General features: G+C 41.4%; 1 protein-coding gene across 2 annotated transcripts in view; it reads left to right on the top strand.

Moving 5' to 3' along the window:
* The first annotated feature begins 2695 nt into the window (after positions 1 to 2695).
* VSTM4 (V-set and transmembrane domain containing 4) overlaps positions 2696 to 18904 on the top strand; it is a 38087-nt gene continuing 21878 nt past the window's right edge. For both annotated transcript variants that reach the window (XM_005153912.3, XM_031053460.2), the window contains exons 1-4: positions 2696 to 2782; positions 8086 to 8484; positions 14885 to 14953; positions 16509 to 16616. In XM_005153912.3, coding sequence (XP_005153969.2) covers positions 2728 to 2782; positions 8086 to 8484; positions 14885 to 14953; positions 16509 to 16616 — 631 coding nt within the window. In that variant the 5' untranslated portion in view covers positions 2696 to 2727. The remainder of the gene's footprint in view (positions 2783 to 8085; positions 8485 to 14884; positions 14954 to 16508; positions 16617 to 18904) is intronic.

The raw sequence follows: 18904 nt of genomic DNA, 5'->3' as shown, positions 1-18904 counted from the left end.
TTTAACAGTGAAATAATGAAAACCATGTAACTGCAACATTTCATGCAGGTTGCCTCAGTCCATTAGCAAGCCCTTCCAATCCAAGCACACTGGAAGGCTACAGATCACTCAGGTGCAGCCCAGAGGTTGGAACCAACTCATCAGCAGCGAATCTGAGAAGATGGGAGGCCAGCAGCCTGTTTCCTCACAGCTCACTGGCCTGATTGGTGCTGTCTGGCCCATGAGTATATTCCAAGAGATTGGCAAAATGTGTATTTATTTATTTATTTATTTATGTTAGGTGCTGGGATGCCTAATGAATGCTGCTAGTGGTACATTTCAGGGGCAAGAGAGAAATCTGTGCATAGAAGCTTATGGATCCTGTTCATAGCTATGAAAATGAAAACTCTCCCTTGGTAAAACACCTATAAGGGCAGACTTATATATCAGAGCTTATTTATGCAATAGCAAGTAGAAGACTTTAGACCTAAACCACTTGTAAAAGTAAGTTCTGAAATTTGAAAGAAATGTCCCTTTTAAAATAAGGAATGTTTCTCATGTTCTTACGTTAATGGAGATCTTTCAGTGTGGGAGAAATTAACTAAATAATTCTACACAAAAGAGAGAACCCACAACACACAGGGAGCTTTCAAAGGTACAGAGATCACAAGTTACACAACAGAAAGACTATATTTTCAGTAAACTGTCACACACTTGAGGCTGGAGATGCCCAGTTGTGTCCCTGACTCTTTCTATTTGTCTTCTATCACATGCAAATACATCATATGAAGCCTTCTCACCAATTGATTGATCTAGCTCTGCCACAAAGCTCATTTGGGTTCTTGATGCAGTTAAAAGAACTGTTAGTGGCACTGGTAACTGGGATGGTTGATAAACAATGACAAACATTGGTACTGATTTTCACAGTACATATGTAAGCTCTGTCCAGCACTCACAAGAGAGCTTAGGCAGTCCTTATTGATATCTTTACATCACTATTTTGTTCACGCCATTAAAAGATTAGTAGACTGAAGGAATTTATGAGATATAGAATAAGGCATGATTGAAGCTAGCAGAGTTATGTGAGAAGGCCTAAAATGTCTATCCAGACTAACATGTTTCTTCGACAATGGCAAGCTGAAAATGCTTTGGAGAAGAGCATGCGAAATCAGTTATCTCTGGTTTCCCTCTCAATTGGCAGTCCAATGACTTCCTGAGACAGAGCTTTCATCAGGACTATCAAATTAAATAATTGCTGTTAGATCTTTTGTGAGTTTGTTTCTTTTTGAATTAGCTTATCTCTGTTAGGATTTCCTTTTACTATGGTAGACTTGAATCTACAAATCTTAATTAGCTCCCCAGGCAGTACAACTTTTAACAACTCCCTCTGTTTCTTCAGCTCTGCTGGTTGTTCTCTTCGTAATCCAGATCTGTCATTCTCTTGAAAGGAGCATTTGCTGTACAGACACAAAAATCCATTCCTGAAGTAAATGGGTTGCATTATATTAAAGGTAGTGTTCAGTCTCATAAGTATCATATGAAACACACCCTAAATTTTCCATGATGCTTAAAAGCAGACATGTATTATCCTGTCTGATTACTAGGAGAGGGGTGGGGTAGCTATATCGGTCCTGCTTGCCCTATCCTGGGAAGCAGGAGTGCCAAAGTGTATCATCCACACTTCACAAAATGTGAACACTAAAATCAGTCATAACCCATCATATCTTCTAGTAGAAAGATTAAGTTTATGTCTCTGGAGATTTGTGGGCTTTCAAGTGACAAATATTTTCAAAAGGAGCAAAGGGAATGGGCAGGAGTAGACTGCCAGGTGGCAACATCTCTTGTCCTTTCTGGCCTAGAATTATATACCCATTTGGCAAAATAAGCACAGTAACCTTGGGGTGATGTACTTTAAGATGTTAACATCAGTAAATTTAGGACTTTTTTCGACAGAGGGTGGCTGCCAGTGGCCAGTAGTTCTGCTGCCATAGCAGAGGGCAAAATCCTCCAAGCACCAGAGCACTGTGTGTAATGTCCTGGTACATGTGTCCAAACAGCCTACAGCATCCATACTCATGCCTGCTGATGGGCCATTCCTGCCCAGCAGATCTCCTTACTCCCATGCTGCTACCAAGAGAACTCCTGGGAAGGGAGACAGCACTAACTAAAAATGCTTAGAAATGATGGTGCTATTCCAGTAAAGGAGTGGGGAACAGTCATGAGGGCCTGCAGAATTTCAAACACCTCCAGGAAAGCAGGGAAGATGCATAACAGCCTTTCCCATCCCACCACCCTGCCCCACAACCCCTAACTGCCAGCCTCTCACCTTCTTGCAAAGAGGCTTTCTGTCCTTAGAGAGGGGAGCTTCCCACTTACCATATGTACAGACCAGTGTCCTTAGACAGGGGATGTGTGCACGGGGAAAGGGTGACAGCCCTATCTAGCCCTAGTGCCACCCCACAGGCCTGAGCTCAGTGGGCAGAAAATAAAGGGAAAGAAGTCGAGAAAAAGAGGAGGAGAGCTGAGTAGGGGGAGCCAGGACAGCGGGAAGAGCAGAAAAGTAGGGAGGGAAGGAAGAAAGCGGAAAAAAAAAAGGAGGAGAAAGGGGAGGAGATGAAAGGCAAAGAGAGGAGGGAGGACCGGGCGGGCAGGAGGCGACAGGCTGGGAAGGAGAGAAGTGAGGCAGCTCGCAGAGAGGGACGGGACGGGACGGGACGGGACGGGACGGGACCCGGCGCCCCGCGGGCCATGCGCCTCCTGGCCACGGCGCTGGCCGCCCTGCTGGCCTCGGCCCCGGCCCCAGGTAAGCGGCACCGCGGGCGCTCAGCGGCCGGTACCGAGCAGACCCCTCAGCCGCGGGCTGCCGCACTCCCCTTCTTGCCTTGGAGCTGTGTTCGGGCTCCCCCGGCAGCGGGGCTGGCGGAAGGGCCCCGAGCAGCGGCAGCGCCTGGAGCTCGGGCTCCAGGAGAGGGAGCTTACAGGGATGTTCGGGGAAGCCCGGCAGTCCCCAGCAGCTGGCGGGTCATCCCCCAGGGCCAGGGGATCCCGCACCTCGCTGTGCCGCCGCTTCCCGGGCTCCCGGCGGCAGCGTTTCTGCACAGCGACCTGACCCGCAACTGTGGACTTAAAAAAGAAAACCTTTCCCGTGCAGAAGTTTATGGAAACGCGTTCTCCGCTGCCTGCTGTGCCAGGCGGGACAACGCTGAGCTTCACGGGGGAACTGCAGGCAAAGCTAAGGCAAAGACAGATTCGGCATTGTTTTTTTCCACAGGTTCCTATGTCCCATAGACATCCAGCGAAACAGAACCTGTAGGTTACTTGTAAAATCTTTCGTCGTTCAAGTCCTTTATCCCTCCAAAATCAAAGTTGCGTTGGCCAGTGTTTTGTCCTAAAGCTGCAACAGAGACACAGAGGCAGGATCTGAGCTTCAAGGTGCAGTGAGGGTTTCAGGAGTAAGGAAGCCCTGCTTATTCAAGAGTTCAAGATTCAACTTGAATCTTCGCCTCAAAAGGGCAGCAGATGATGGAGGCAGAGGTTTGGTTCAAGTCCATCTTTAGTCAGTGTAGAAGCTTTCCCTGAGAAGGAGACTCAGACTTGTGAAACTTGCAGACAGATCAATTCAGATGAAACCAGCTGGCTGCTGTTGTTGATCTTGCTAGCCAGCTACTAATTATTTTCATTTAAACAAAGAGCTTTGCTTCTTCCTGGCTCATCTGCTCTTCTTACTTTTTAATTGTAGAGGAGTCAAAATAAAGCAGGCTTTGACAGTAACATTGTTTCACAGAACAAACTACAACACAGATGAAAGCCATCCCATCTGCAAATCTGAGATCAGATCCGAGATACCCTGATGGCACGCCTCTGACCCCTCAACTGTCACCAAGGGCTGAGGATAAGACTGCTCTCAGCCCTGAGGAATGATGGGTTGTAGGTTCTGCCTGTCAGACTCCATGTGAGAAGGAAGAGGGTCTGATACATAACATTAAATCTGGATTGTGAGCACAGTTGCAACTCTACTCCTATCTCCACTTATGTAGTTGGGGTTCTTCCACTAAAACACAGCCACACTGAAACTACTCACCAAATACAAGGACCCAGCAGTGACTGAGGGTCCTTTGCTGCAAATCTAGCACAGAGAGAGGGGACAACCCTCGCAATGACAGGTTTCTGGCTTCTGAAAGTATAATTTGTTGCTCCTGTCTGCTGTCAAAGTGCTTTGCAATGTAACAGGGCAGACAACAAAGTCTAACCTAGCTAATACTTGGAATTGAACTGGTGTAAGCAGAAGTGGACTGTTTTCAAAATACGACTTTTCAAAACAGACTTTAACAAGCAATAACCTTCACTGATTCCCTACAGGGTAGTGAGCCATGCAGATGAAGGATACCAATGAAATAAACAGCTAAAACACTGGGATGGGGGCAACTAAGTGGGCTGATTGCAAAAGGAGACATGTATGTAATGATTAAGCACACTGCAAAGGAATCCTCAAGTCTTTGACTCACTCTTCTTACTTTTTCTATAAATAGTTTCCCTTTCTAAGCAAAAGCACGACTAAAACTTGTGGTGAGCTCCACCTGAGTGGCTACATCATGATATACTGGGAAGGCAGGAGAAGAAAAACAGTGATTCCTCACTTGAAACAGTAGTCTGAAATCTAGAAATTCAGTGCTCTGTTGGCACACAAGCCTGCTCTCAAGTTGTGGAGGAGTCTCCTGTGTTGGCAGGGTGCCTATTACAAGGGTAAACCTCACACTGGGGCTGATTCAGTGCCTGCTAAAGACAAGAGGAACATTTCCAGTAGTGTTTGGGAGGCCTAAATGAAGCTTTTTCTTTCCACATAAGACATAAATGACCTCTTTCCTCCAAAACTCACCACTGTCCCTGCTCCAAAGGCACTGGGAGGATAGAGTCAAATGGACACTGTTTTTCTATTTTAAAGAAAGCATCACCTGACACTGCTCAACATAAGATGAGATCACAGTAAAAGAATAAGGAGATTTCCAAAACTCTCCCCATTGCTGCACTTGTACAGCCACACCAACTGAAGCTGCAAAAGGAAGACAAGGAGATGTATTCCCACTAATCAGACAACATGAAGCATGCAAAATTTGGTATTTCCTTAGAAAAAAGGCATGACCCCAGAGGAAAAGTAGGAGCCTTAGGTGTAAAATACTAATGTTTGTATGAGTGTAAACAGATAGAAAGGGATCAGAGACTCCATGTACAATGGTTCTTTATCTTCTTGCACAGATTTCCATCATCACTGTATCTGAGTTCTTCTGTATTTTCTCTTGAGTACTTCTTGGCACTATGTTCTGCCTAGTTTTGAATTAAGCAATGATTCTTTGGCCTTTTACTTTGGGACTCTATTCGACAGTTAATCCTAGCCAGCTTTTTCAAACAAGAAGTTCACATGTCAGGAAAATGACATAATTGTTTTTCTTTACAGTTTTTCACAATATGTTCATAATTTCAGTAGAAAAGTTTGTGTTCTTCATTTACCCAAACCACATTTTTTTAGTTATTAAATATTTACAGCCCAAGTATTTATGAGAACCCCAAAAGTGCTGAAAGTCTTAAACTTATTTACTGAGCAGCATAAACTTCAAAATTTGATCTTATTTTGATGGCAGGGGCAGCCATCTTCACATCTGCCTGTAAAACACCAAGGTCAGGTAACTTCAGCAAGTAATAATTGGAGTTTCATTCCTGGAAAGCTTTTTGTGGTATTCAGCCTTAAGTTTAAGTTTTAACATCCTGGTTTACTTGTGTGCTTTCTACAATCCAAAATAATCTCTTGCTTTGGCACTCAGAGAGTTGCACACACAAGCATCATGTACAAATAATTATATCAATACTCTAGGCCATGCTCAGTAGCAGTTTCTTAAAAGAATTTAGAAACTCCTCCTTTATACAACTTATTTTCTCATTCATAAAGAAAAATAATGTCTACTTGAAAAAAATATATCACTCTGTGTATTTAAAATAAAACCAAAATAATTATTGTACTATTAATTTTCATAGGGTTCTTCTCAAACATGTTCAATGTAACTAATTTAGTGGATTTACTTTAAGTAAGGTGCTACAATTCACCACTCTCTTTCATGGCCTCATTGGGAACATAAATACAGTGTCTCTGTCTCCAATACTGTCTCAGAAATAGCATGGAAATACTTTACTTGCTTATTTTGAAGATAAATATATGTTTGGGTTTCAGGAGCTGATGTCAGACAAAAGACTGACAAAACGCTCACCCCCTTTGTTAAAATGTTCCTAGCTGATGTGCTAGAAAAGCGTATAGAAATGAAAAATAATTCTCCCAGATTTGCAATTCTCATTAGTATTTGACTACAGTATATTCACATAACAGGAAGCTTAATATTCACATTTTAGAGGACATTTCATGCTTTGCAGAGTGCATTGCAGAGTGTGCTTGCTCACTGTTGAAATATGGTGCTCTCCCTGGTGAATGCCACTAGACCAGTAGGTTACACATTACAAGTCGTTTAGGAAACACATTACCACAATATACCATTGGTAAAAAAAAAGATCAGTCTCTGATATGACTAGTAAGAACATTATTAACATGCCTTAGGAAGGAAATAAAACAAGTATTGATTCCCATGACTCAGGAAACCAGTAGCATAAATCAGTTAGGTCAGGAAAAAAAAAATTTCCTGTAATGAACAGGTATGGACTTCTTTCAGCCTTCACCTATACTGGCTGTTGTTAGGAGTAAAGCAGAGAGACAACTGGCTTAAGCTAAACTGATGATGAAGAACAGAAAAAAAAAAGTCAGAAATAAATGGAACAATGGAATAAATATTTGTCCCAATATAATCTCATGTCATATTTTGTCATGCAAATGACATCAGTTTAATTTGAATTTGTAGTCAGAAGGACTAATCTGCAGATTTAACCCAGGCTTGAGGTGACCATTTAATAACAACAGGAAGAGGACATGGAGAACTGCAAAGTGAGGAGCTGGTTACAGTCATATAGAGACATTAGCAGTCTTTCAGCGATAATCTATGCAACAGCATCATGTAAGGTTTGCACAAATGATATCTAAAAGAAGTAAACAGAAGCATGCACAATGAAATTATGTGACCTTAAAAAGTCAGCATAGGAGTGGGATAGCATGTAGGAAAAACTGATGACCAACTAACAAAAGTGGAGCAGAACTTAGTAAAGCAAAGTCACATACTTCAGGATTAGTAAGAGTTTCTTTAGTAAGAATTTGACAAAGAAGGAAATATGCTCAAGTTTATTATTTAATTTTAAACTGACATATAATTACATGTGGAAATATCATGAGAAAGGACAACATAATTCTGGGATATACCAGGCAAGGTATGTCCCAGACAAAACTGGGAGTACCATGACTATTACACAGTACATTGGAGAGCTTCTTTCCAGACACTGTCTATAATTCCAGTCACCCACATTAGAAAAAGATGTAAATAATTACAATCAAACCCAAAATTTAAACAGGAACCAATAGAGAGAAGGGCTATTAAGGTGAACAGGGAAATGAAGACACTACTTTGCTAAAGGAGACTAACAGAGCTTTGCTTCTTCAGGTCAACAAAGCAATGGCTGAAGCATCAGATAACTGCTTTCAGAAAATAAGGGCTAGAGAATAAAACACTATTTAACCTTAAAGTTGGGACAGGAAAAATAGGCATAAGGTGGCTACTGAAACAATTTAGCCTGGAAATCCTGAGAAGGGTGCAAATCGTTGGAATAGCTGGTCATGGAACAGCTTTGCATAAGATGTTCTTGGCTCTTACTCCAATCTAGTTCTAGACTAACACTTGTTCAGACTGATACAAGATTATGTGATGTTGAGCTTATGAGAGCAGCAAGGTGTTCACTTCAGCCCTATCTTATTTATTAACAACAGCAAGAATACTAGAGGAGACTCACTGAAGGAGGGCCTCATACCAAGTTAAACAGTCACAGATGTCAGGTTGTAAAAGCTCATTAAATTGCTGCATACTGAATGGATGCCATCAGTTTACCTGCTGTGGACTTGCACACTGGGACAGATACTGTTGGGCCAGCATGGAGGGCTCTCACCATCTTTTATCTCCTTTGCAGATGTTTGTGAGGCTTTAAATGTGACAGTCTCTCCGGGACCAACAGTGCGATACTCTGAGGGAGATAATGCTACCCTCTACTGCCACATTTCTCAAAAGAGAAAGACAGACAATTTGCTGGCTGTGCGGTGGGTCTTCGCTGCATCACCTACTCAGGAGTATCTGATGATCAAAATGACAAAGTTTGGGTCTGTCCAATATTATGGAAATTATACTCAACATTTCCACAAACAAAGACTTCATCTTCTTAAAGAGAAACATGGAACTATGTACAAATTTCTTATTCTAAGTCTCCAGCAAACAGATCAAGGACATTATATATGCAAAGTCCAGGAAATTGGCAAACACAGGAATAAATGGACAGCATGGTCAAATGGCACAGCAGCTACTGAAATAAGAGGTGAGAGACTACTGATTTCAATTTTATTATTTTTCTTGTCCCGTGAGGCCTTTTAAAATTTTATTTCAAGTTCACCCATAAGACATTTGAAGTTAGGTTATTTTTAAGTGTTATAAGAGGATATGAGAAGAAAACCTAATACTCAACTTCTTTTCTTATGCATTACAATTTAAACATTATTCAGCCCATAATAAAATGGAAAGAAGTGAGAAGGTTGATCGATAGGTTTGTAGCAGATAGTCTATTTCCTTTGCTTTTTACCAGAATAGCAATAATTAAAACTCCTTTGCATTCAACTACAGGTTTGTGGTGGGTTGACCTGGGCTGGATTCTGGTTGCACAGCAAGCTGCTCTATTGCACCTCTCTTCAGCAGGACAGGGAGAGGAGAAAATGAGATGAAAACACCCTTGTAGGTTAAGATAAAGGCAGTTCAATAAAGTAAAAGCAAACGCCATGTGCAGAAGCAAAAGAAAACAAAAGAATTATATTCTACTTCCCATCAGCAGGTGATGTCCAGCCCCTTCCTGGGAAGCAGGGCTTCAGTCTGTGTAGTGGTTGCTGTAGAAGACAAACACTGTGATAATGAACACCATTCCTCCTCCTCCTTTTGTTTAGCTTTTCTTGCTGAGCAGATTCCATATGGTATGGAATATCCCTTTGGTTGGTTTGGGTCAGCTGTTTTAGCTATGTCTCCTCCCAAGATCTTGCCCATCCTCATCCTACTAGTGAGGGGGCAATGTTGGAGAGACAGCCTTGATGTTTTATAAACACTGATCAACTGGTGTGCTATCAACACCTTGTTAGCTACCAATACAAAGTACAGCACTATGAGGGTTGCTGTGGAGAAAATGAACTCCACCTCAGTCAGACCCAATACAAGGTCTCTACAATTTTGCTAGTGGGAATAGACAAATGCCATTATTATTATTTAAATACAAAGAAAGAGAAACAGAGAGAAATTAACTTATTTTCCAAAGAATGGGCAGTGGGTCTGCCATCTGTAATCCATAACCTGATATCCTAAAGAAATCAAAGCCTACATGATCACACTATCAACTAGTCTGCACCATTCTGAATCCATGGGCTGATTTTTGAGATAACAGTCTTAAAGATATTAAGGTTGTACAAGTAATGTGAGATTGTCTGGGAGGGGGGGATGGGAGAGAAGATCTGTATGAACTTCCTCACTGAAGGAAAGCTGTAAGAAGAAAAAACGTAATTACTGCTCTTGAGCTGCCATCTTTCTGTCCAGTGACCTTTCACATTACAGTCAGTAACTGGGGCTCCTGGACATACTGCAGGATTCATTAGCTTCGCAGCTCAAAGAACAGTTTCTTGTTTGATTTTTGTTGCTGTTTTCACTCTTCTGTTTTTAAACAGGGAAGAGTAAAAACACGAGAGTAAAAACATCTTCTCAACTCAGCCATCTTAATCTCTGGAGGGCATTAAGTTTTATAAGCACTGACCCCATGTTGAGTGGCTGGAGCCAAGGCACAGTGGTTAGTCTTGTAACCACATAGGGATATGAAATGAAACTTTACTGCATGCATGATTTAGCCCTACAGACTTCAGGCATAGTTTGCCTCATGCTCAGCAGCTGTTCTTCTCTGTTGTTCCTGCACTTGGCTAGGAACTGGCTCTTCTCCTCCTCTCCCAATCTCTTCTTCTTTCATTCCTGTAGATTTGACTGAAAGGGGAGATTCAGCCACTGGCAAACAGGAGGTCTGATCATCCTAACTGCCTCAGCCTTCCACCTTTGGGAAGCAGCAAAGCTGATGACTGGTGTGGGGAAGGGAAGCCAAGGCTCTCAAATCAGCCTGCAAAGAACAAGTGGCTCAAATGCTGTGCCAGGGGAGAAGAGGAGGAGAGGCTGAAAGTAACTACCAAATGTGGCCACTTTCAACAGTGCCTTGAATGGGTGATCAGGGCTGAAGCTTGCAAGCCTACAAGTAAGGCTAGGAGGCCATCATTCAATCCCAGAGTCTCTAGAGGATAGACTAAGCTTTTTTTTCCCAGTATTTTGAAGAAGAATTTCTGAGGGTAACTTGAGGGAAGGGAAGGTCAGGTCTGATGTGAAGAGACAGAGAGAAGCAGTGAGGGAGGAGAGTGCTGTTTCAGTTGCACCAGACCAGGTGGCTGTCTCCATGAGCAGTACACTAAAACATACAATGGATAACAAGTAACGTGTTTCTTTCATGAAGAACCTGCAAAATAGACCAATATATGTGCCCAAAGGGTGCAGAATAATAAGCAGGCTTATGGGAAAAAAATAAAAAAGAGAGAAAATATGATGGAGATTTTTTTTTAGATTTTTTCTGTGATAATGTTATTTCATGGGGCAGGTCAGCAGTTGAAAGAGTGTTCTCATTCACTGAATGATAGACTTTCTTAAATGTCTATAGGGAAACGTACAGATTAGTCAGGAGTTCTTGGAAGGGGAAGGACATGCTCCAGCATGGATGGCAGAAGAAAAAGCAATATAAAATATCATGAGATCATGTGTCATACCCCTCCTCACAAAAAGCCATTCTGCATCTTTCTTTGCTGCTCAGGCTGTTAACTAAACACAGAAATCTCTCAATTTATAGCCAAATTGTGAGTCCAGATCAATTTGGTTACTGCGAAGAAGGGAAACTGTAAATTTTCTTTCTATCCCTTAAATACCATTCCCTCCCCACTCTTTCCCAATTTTTAGTATGATTTCTGAATACAAAATCAAGGTGGGTATTTGAGACTCAGAATCACAGAAAGGTTTGGGTTGGAAAGGACCTTAAAGACTATCTAGTTCCAAGCCCCTGCCACAGGCAGGGACAGCTTCCACTACAACAAGTTGCTCATGATTTCATCTTTCTCACACTAGTCAGCTGTGCTGCTTCTCAATGCTTCAAATGTGACCCAAAGCAGAGCCAGAATCCTGAGACAAGGAAGGAAATCAGGCCCACCTGTAGACTAAACACAGCAACAATAAGCCCTGTGGAGATCTGAGGTAGACATCATTAACACCCCAGCCCCCCCAGAAAAAGTATTTATTCTAATTCTACATCCAGATTGAAGATACTAAAAGACATCTGAAAAATTACATATCTTTAAATGCCATAGCAACTGTTTTACTGCTAAAAGCCTCTTTACTGCAAACAAAGGACCTCCTTAGCTAGCATTCTGTTAATGCACTGTGAGTGTAGAGGACTTGCTACACATGGGAGGGAAGGCAACTCTTTCCAGAGTGGTGATAAAAGTCTCCAATTTCCCCAATGGTAGCACTTGGGCTTTTCAAGGAAATTTTCTTCCAAACACATTTTGTATTTTATATTATGATTGGTTGCATGTTTTATTGCAAAGGGATTTACTTATATTACAGTTAGATCCAGAATGAAACAGAAGGAGCAATAAAAATAGCCCAAAGCATTCTGACGCTAAAATTGTACTGCTTGTGCTTTATCAAATAAGGCAACAGTGTTCACACACATCACGGTTGCCGTCTTGTCTAATATTTTGTTCTAGTTAATGTGCCCACAGTTATGCCCAAGTTCAAAAGAGTATCTTTGCATTAAAGCACCAGGTAAATTTCTTACAACCTTGTGTATCATATGAATTCAGAAATAGCATTTATATCCCTGTTCTTATTCACACAGGAAGAGTAGGTGACTGTGCTAGACAAATTTCCAGAGGGAATAGAAAAGGGTCATTTGGCTTCTTCAGAATCTTGAAGTAGAAAAAACCTGTAGCAGTTCAGTACATAGCCTTTGTCATTCACCTAGCAGAGCACTGTACAAAGCAAAATGCTTTACCACATTGCAGTGTGCTCTGTAATATATTCTGCTACAAAGTTATTCAGATGTGACTTTGTAGGTCAAAGTAACTTTGCAGGTGTGAATTTATGCAGACCATTAAGAAGTTGCAAATACACTTTTTTGCAATACATAGATTTATACAGATACACATATCAGACTTGTGGAAAAACAATTGAGTTACAGGTGATAATTTCTAAATGTGCAATGATGCCAGTTTAAAGTTTAGCTACATACCTGGCTTCTCCTTTAGGGGCAGAATCATAGAATGTTTAGGGTTGGAAAGGGCCTTAAGATCATCCAGTTCCAACCCCCCTGCCATGGGCAGGGACACCTCACACTAAACCAGATTGCCCAAGTCTCTGTCCAGCCTGGCCTTGAACACTGCCAGGGATGGAGCATTCGCAGCTTCCCTGGGCAACCCATTCCAGTGCCTCACTACCTTTACAGTAAGGAACTTCTTCCTCATATCTAACCTGAACTTCCCCTGTTTAAGTTGAAACCCATTACTTCTTGTCCTATTGCTACAGTCCCTGATGAATAGTCCCTCCCCGGCATCCTTGCAGGTCCCCTTCAGATATTGGAAGGCTGCTATGAATATATTTATTCAGAAAAGGAGCCTCATCTGATGGGGGTGGAGTCCTTACAGTCTTCTGTTCATGGACTCACATGTCAGCTACTGTAACATTTTCAGAAGGCCCAGGTGAAATTTGAACTGTTGGTTTTCCCTTTCATGTGTAGTGAACACAAGATATCAAGTAGGATTTATAAAAAGGTTATTGTTAAATCTTAGTAGTGAAAACAAGAGAAATCCATGTCTTGATGTTGCCAAGAAGTGTCTTCTACTCCAGCCATGCAACATCTTCTGTCTAAGCTAAGGTCAAACTTTTCCCCTTCCCACATCTTCTTATCAAAGGCATCTGTCCTTTTCCTGAACCTGTGTGGTCAATGTTAGTTTAAAAAGCAAGTTACTGATCTTTATTACAGTAAAAAATACACCAGGAAACAGTATATTTAAGGAAAAAAAGACACCCGAGAGATGGTTCTCCCACTGCCTATCAGAAAACTCAAAACAGTCTGTTCATAACAATATACCTTCAAACCATCATTTACAGTTTAGTAATCCCTCAAGCCCATTATGCAATGTACCAGACATTTCTTAAGAAGAGCAATACATGTTCCATATGGTTTACAATTCAAGAGAAGACACTACAAGTAGGAGGACAAACACAGAAAATCAGGCAGTCCAATTATAATCCTGCTGGCATGGATAACACAAACAAGTAGAGAGGATAGCTACAGCCTGTCTTGTTGGAAAGTTTATGTGTCAGAGTTTCCCATAGAACAGTGTCTGAATTATACTAAATACCAGTTGCATGTGGCATTTTCTAACAGTAAAAATGTTGCAAGATACAGGAAGGCAAGATTTTTATTTCCAAAAATGAACACAAGCATTTTATTCCCAGGGCAGTTATTCTAAAACACTTGCCAAAAAATCTATATGTGTGATACTTTCTTGCAATAAATTAGTAGATATGTGAATATTCAGGATGAGCTTCCCATCATAACTGAACAGAAGATTTCACTAGTCTTGAAAGCAGTTCCATATTCATCGAGTTAGCTCCACACTTTACATCTCTATGGAGCACACCTTAATGGATTACTTTTCCAGTAGGATATTTGTTCTGTAATGCTTTGCCATGTGAAACTCTCTTGGATGCTCAGACTTCACTGGCAATATGGAGGACAACATTAGACTCTTATTGCATTGCAATGGTTGCTAGTAGAAGAAAAAGTCATGGATTAACATGAGAGACATCATCTAATCTGATGTCATCAGGAAAAGTCAGCTTGCTTAAACAGTCTGGCTGGGGTGAGCAGAAGACATTTTGAACAGTGATCCAGCAGTCAGAGCATTTGGATTCTAGTGCTAGGTTGTACAGCTGCTACGATATTGACATCCATCCATTTGCTGTCTGTAGAGCTCTGTAGTCTGTTCCTCTTTCTGAAGCAGAGAGAATTCTGTGCAAACTCTGACGCTATTTTCCCTCTTAACTGAGTTAGAACATAATGATTCAGTCAGCTCTTTTTCTAAGCTATAAAGGTGAGCTGGTACAACTTGTAGTCATGCAGTCTTTCTGACTAACTTAGAACACAGCCAGAATAACTATAGAGCTAGCTGCGTACATAATGGCAGCTTTTTTCCTCGGATACTCAGACTCCCACAAAGCCAGACCTTACAAGCACATGCCATCTTATTCTAAGGCCTAGGCTCTTCTAAAGTGCATTTCTATTCTCTTGCTGTTCTTAACTGAATTTAACTTTTGATTGAAGAGCCACACATTGCATGTATAAATGAGTAAGATGGCAACAGGGAGGCAGTATCAAGCAATGAAGCCCTCATGGGAGTGCCAAGCCAGATGAGATCTACTGTAAGACATTTTTATAATGCTGGTTTAGAAGTGAAGTGTTTAATTGGAAGGTAAATGTCCTGAGAGATGCTGAAGTCTAAGGCAGAACTACTTTTACTTCAAGAGGTCCCAACTTTTTCTGCCATACAACCTCAGTTCTTGTCATGGCTTTTTTATTTGTTTTTTTTTTTTTTTTTTAGTGATTTCATCAAAACCTGATGATGATCCCACTTTCAAGAAAAACCATGAAGCCTGGAAGTTTTTCGAAGGTAAAGATGCATCTATAACAGCTACAGGTTCTATACAAGATGTACAGGACAACTAAAATGCTTCAATCAGGATCAGTTTTGCTAGTTCCCATGCAAACTCAGCATTGCCTGAGAAAGCATCCCACAAGGTACAAGGGGTGATGGAGAAAAGAAAATGGAAGGTCCAGCTTCAGTCTCTCATATATTCTCATATATATTCAGTTTCTCATACATTTGTGATGGTCAGTGGGAAAATAACCTGTGTCTGGCTAATCACACAACACAAATGCAAACTTTTATTCGGGAAGATGCTGAGCATGCCTGAAGAGGCACTGAGCATACTGTGCTCCTGATAGCCTTAGAAACTATTGACTAAACACGCTCTGCACTACAAGAGAAGCCTAAAGCTCCCTTGATTTTCAAGGCAAGCAGTATTTTCTGTCCAGGAGACTGAAATCCAGAATTTGCACACAGCTAGGATTCCCTTCTCTTCCTCCCACCCCAATCTGGAACTTCAGCAAAGCATCAGCACAGCATTTGCAGCCACTGCACTGCCTGCCAGGCAGGATTGCTTGCTTGCAGGATGATCTTGATTCTATAGGGAGCCTTGCTGTTTAAACCACAATTTACAAACTATATTGTTGTACTGTGTAAGGGGAACAAAGCACAGAACTGCAGGTCAGGGGTCTAGTTCCAGCAACGCTATTTTCTACAAGAACACTTGACCTTTGAGGCTTAGTTTCCTCTCTGTGAAGCAGGAAAGAAGCCAGTAAAGCTCCCTTAGGACATTTCAAGACCTTAATGGGTAGAGCATCCTTAAAGTACTCTACTTAGAGTTCTAGTAAAAGCAGAAATAAGTCATTAAAGATTTCTTCTCCTTCTGAACAAAATACACCATCTTGATCTGCCATGGTACAACTCCTGTCAGCTCCACTGGGAATGTGTTATGGCACCCAAATGAAAGCCATAAAGGGAGACTGAGGCTGTAGATTGAAAAAGAAAAAAAATATACAGCAGTTTTGAGCTAGTGCTGCAACCAGAAGAAGCAATGGCAGACTTCCTTCTTCTTCCTCAGCCACTCAGCACTCTCCTCACTGCCACTTTTCTTGTTGTGTTTGCTTGTCAGGGTTTTGGTTTGTTTGTTTGTTTGTTTTAAAAAGTACAGCTGTTTTAACTGGGAAATAATCCAGCTGAGCTCCTTTTAGTTTTTTGTTGGTGTACAAAATAAACCAAAACCAACACAAACCCAACCAGCCATCAAACAAACAAAAAAGGGAAAGAAAATAAAAGGAAAAAATCTCCGCCAAGTCAGCACTTCTTTCCTCCCACATGAAAGTAAGCCCTCTTACTTTACTTTCCTTTACTTTAAGCATACCTCTTTGCATTTATGGAAACACCAACCAAATTTTAAACTGAGCAGGATACTATATGAAAGTCTCAGGAGAGTCAAATTACTTTGAACTGTTACGCTAAATCTTTTGAGCCTGTTTAGATCTTGTAGGTGTAACTTTCTTCTATCCTGTAACCGTGAAGCATATAGCTGCAACTCTGACTGACATCTATGCTTGGCTTTCAGATCTGTACGTGTATGCAGTGTTTGTGTGTTCAATAGGAATAATCAGCGTCCTCCTTTTTACACTTGTCATTCTCTGTCAGTCACTTCTGAACAGGAGGAAGTCCACAGGTGAGTGAAATGTCATTCTTGCTGTCTTCAAGACCTTTATCAAAGAGGGAGAGGGGGTAGAAATAGAATGCAGGAAAAGCAGGAAAGCAGGAAATCCTTGTCTTGATTTTAATAAAAAACCAACAAAAAATTTGTAGAAAAAATATTTCTGCCAGCAAGAGTAGAACAAAGGTATTTTAAATTTGCATTGGTCTTTTCAAAACTTTTCAGCTTTGCATAAACATAGATTGAAAGTTGTTGGAACCTCTTTCAAGGAAGACAAAGTGCTGTATCATTAAATTGCATTCTGATCAGACCTAGCTAACATTTTGCATGAGTGACATTTCTGCAGACATTTAGAGGGGTTTCAAAGCAGTCTTATTCTGTCCTGTTTTATTCTCCTTTCCAGACTAGCTGGTAATGTTCTTGGAAATATGGGGGTTGTTACTAACCCTTTCTCTTTTGTAACATTCTTTGAAACTAAAGCATAATTTCATCAGTTGGATCTGATTTTTCATAATAATCTTTCAAGATCAAGGATTATTGTTTCATTTCTTCCTCAGAGAGTGTTTCTCAAAGAGGCTACATCTGCATGAAAGCAGCTCTGTTATAATCAAAAGCGCTATTTTAAATCTGTGGAGTAACAGGTGCAAGCTCTACTTTCATTTTGATTTAAGAGTGGTTTATTTGGAGACCTCACACAAGCTGTGGGGTTGAGATACCAGCATACTTAGCAGCCACCATGACAGAGAAGAGTGTAAGGACCATCTCTGCACAGAAGCTTTCAAAAAGAGTTTGGTTAGTGGTTTGTCCTGTTAATGACAGGGGAGAATCATGACTTTGCTGCTTCTTCAGCACCACACATATACCACGAAGGAATGAGTGACTCAGATACACAGAGCAGAAATAAACAAAAAATAGATGTATACAGAAGTCCTTGCCTAACCACAAACACATTTCAGGCTGTGGCTCTGTCTTCCCGGTAGTGCACTCAGTAGAGTAACTGATTCTAACTGAATCCAACAGCTCTGCTTGCCAAGAAGAAGGAGCAAGATCAACGTTATTCTCCCTGGTTTTGTGCCAAGGGAGTACCCACACTTAAGTATGTTGGTCATGGTGAGTCACCCTGAAGCTTCAAGCAGCAGACATGCTGATGTATCCTGTTTTTTCTTGCGCAGACATTGGGCTAGACTTTGCCTCTGTTTTTTGCTGATTTACATTAGTGTAAGCATAGAAGCAACTTGGAGAAGAGGTCTCTTTACATTGAACCAATATCAGTTAAATATAGAACTAATATAGAATATAATACAGAATAAGCATATACAACAGAGAAAAAGTAATTTCTTCTGAGCTGCTGGATCCTTTCTTCACTACCTTAATATCTGAATAATTGCAGGCTTCATCAAATTTTTATTTAGATTTTGAACATTTTCCAGTAAACACTGGCAACATTAAACTTATGGATTCAGTGGAAATATGACAGAATAAAGCTTAGCAGACAGGCACTCAGGATACAATGATAAGATTTTCATGCAAATCTGTCAGCCAGGACCACCTGATCAGAGTATTTTTCGTAATCACATTAATTGCCTCAGCATCCAGTTAGGCATCAGGGAATTAAAATTTCTGAAGCAGCAATGGAAGAAGCAACAGTGACAGACACAGTCTCCACCAGCCCCATATGGCTTTTTCTCCCCACAGCCTCTGGGCCATGGTAGCAAACTCAGCCCTGAAATTCTGCCCCAGGGAGCAGCAGTTCCTGGAAGGTGCTGTTTCAACTCTGCCATATGGGCATAGGGCACAAAGAGCTCCCTGCTCTCTCAACACTCCTCTACACCCTCTAGAAGCACCTTCTAGGGGTTAGTGTCTGACCATAAGATACCCCCTGCCAGCCAACAGCAGTACTCTCTCATTCAGACTGTTAGAATAAGGCATCACTCCTCAAAAAGTGTTATCTTACTTCCTCTCCATCCTCAGCACTCTGTATGTCCATCCTGGGCTGGATTAGGCAGATGCTAGTATTCATGTGAAAAGAGCCTGCAATGAAATCATGAAGTCCATCCTTCCCTGAGAAAAGGAGAAAAGACAGGAATAGCAAAGTGATTCTTCTTCTGTGCCACCCCAAACCCAAACCTCCAGGCAGGCTGCAGGCACAGCTGTCTTCCGCCTTTAGTGAGGTTTTTGCCACATCACCTTCCTCTGAGGCCCCTCAAGAAATGCCTGGCTCTATTCTCCCCCTTGAGATCAGGTCAGGGGCCCAGGACAACCAAAACTATCTCCTTACCTCACCTTGCTGGGCAGATTTCCAA

The sequence above is a fragment of the Melopsittacus undulatus genome, chromosome 4 (genome assembly GCF_012275295.1).
Source record: "Melopsittacus undulatus isolate bMelUnd1 chromosome 4, bMelUnd1.mat.Z, whole genome shotgun sequence".
In the NCBI taxonomy this organism is placed as follows: Eukaryota; Metazoa; Chordata; class Aves; order Psittaciformes; family Psittaculidae; genus Melopsittacus; species Melopsittacus undulatus.
The sequence above is the reverse complement of the archived record's forward strand: the minus strand, read 5'-3'. Positions and strand labels throughout refer to the sequence as shown.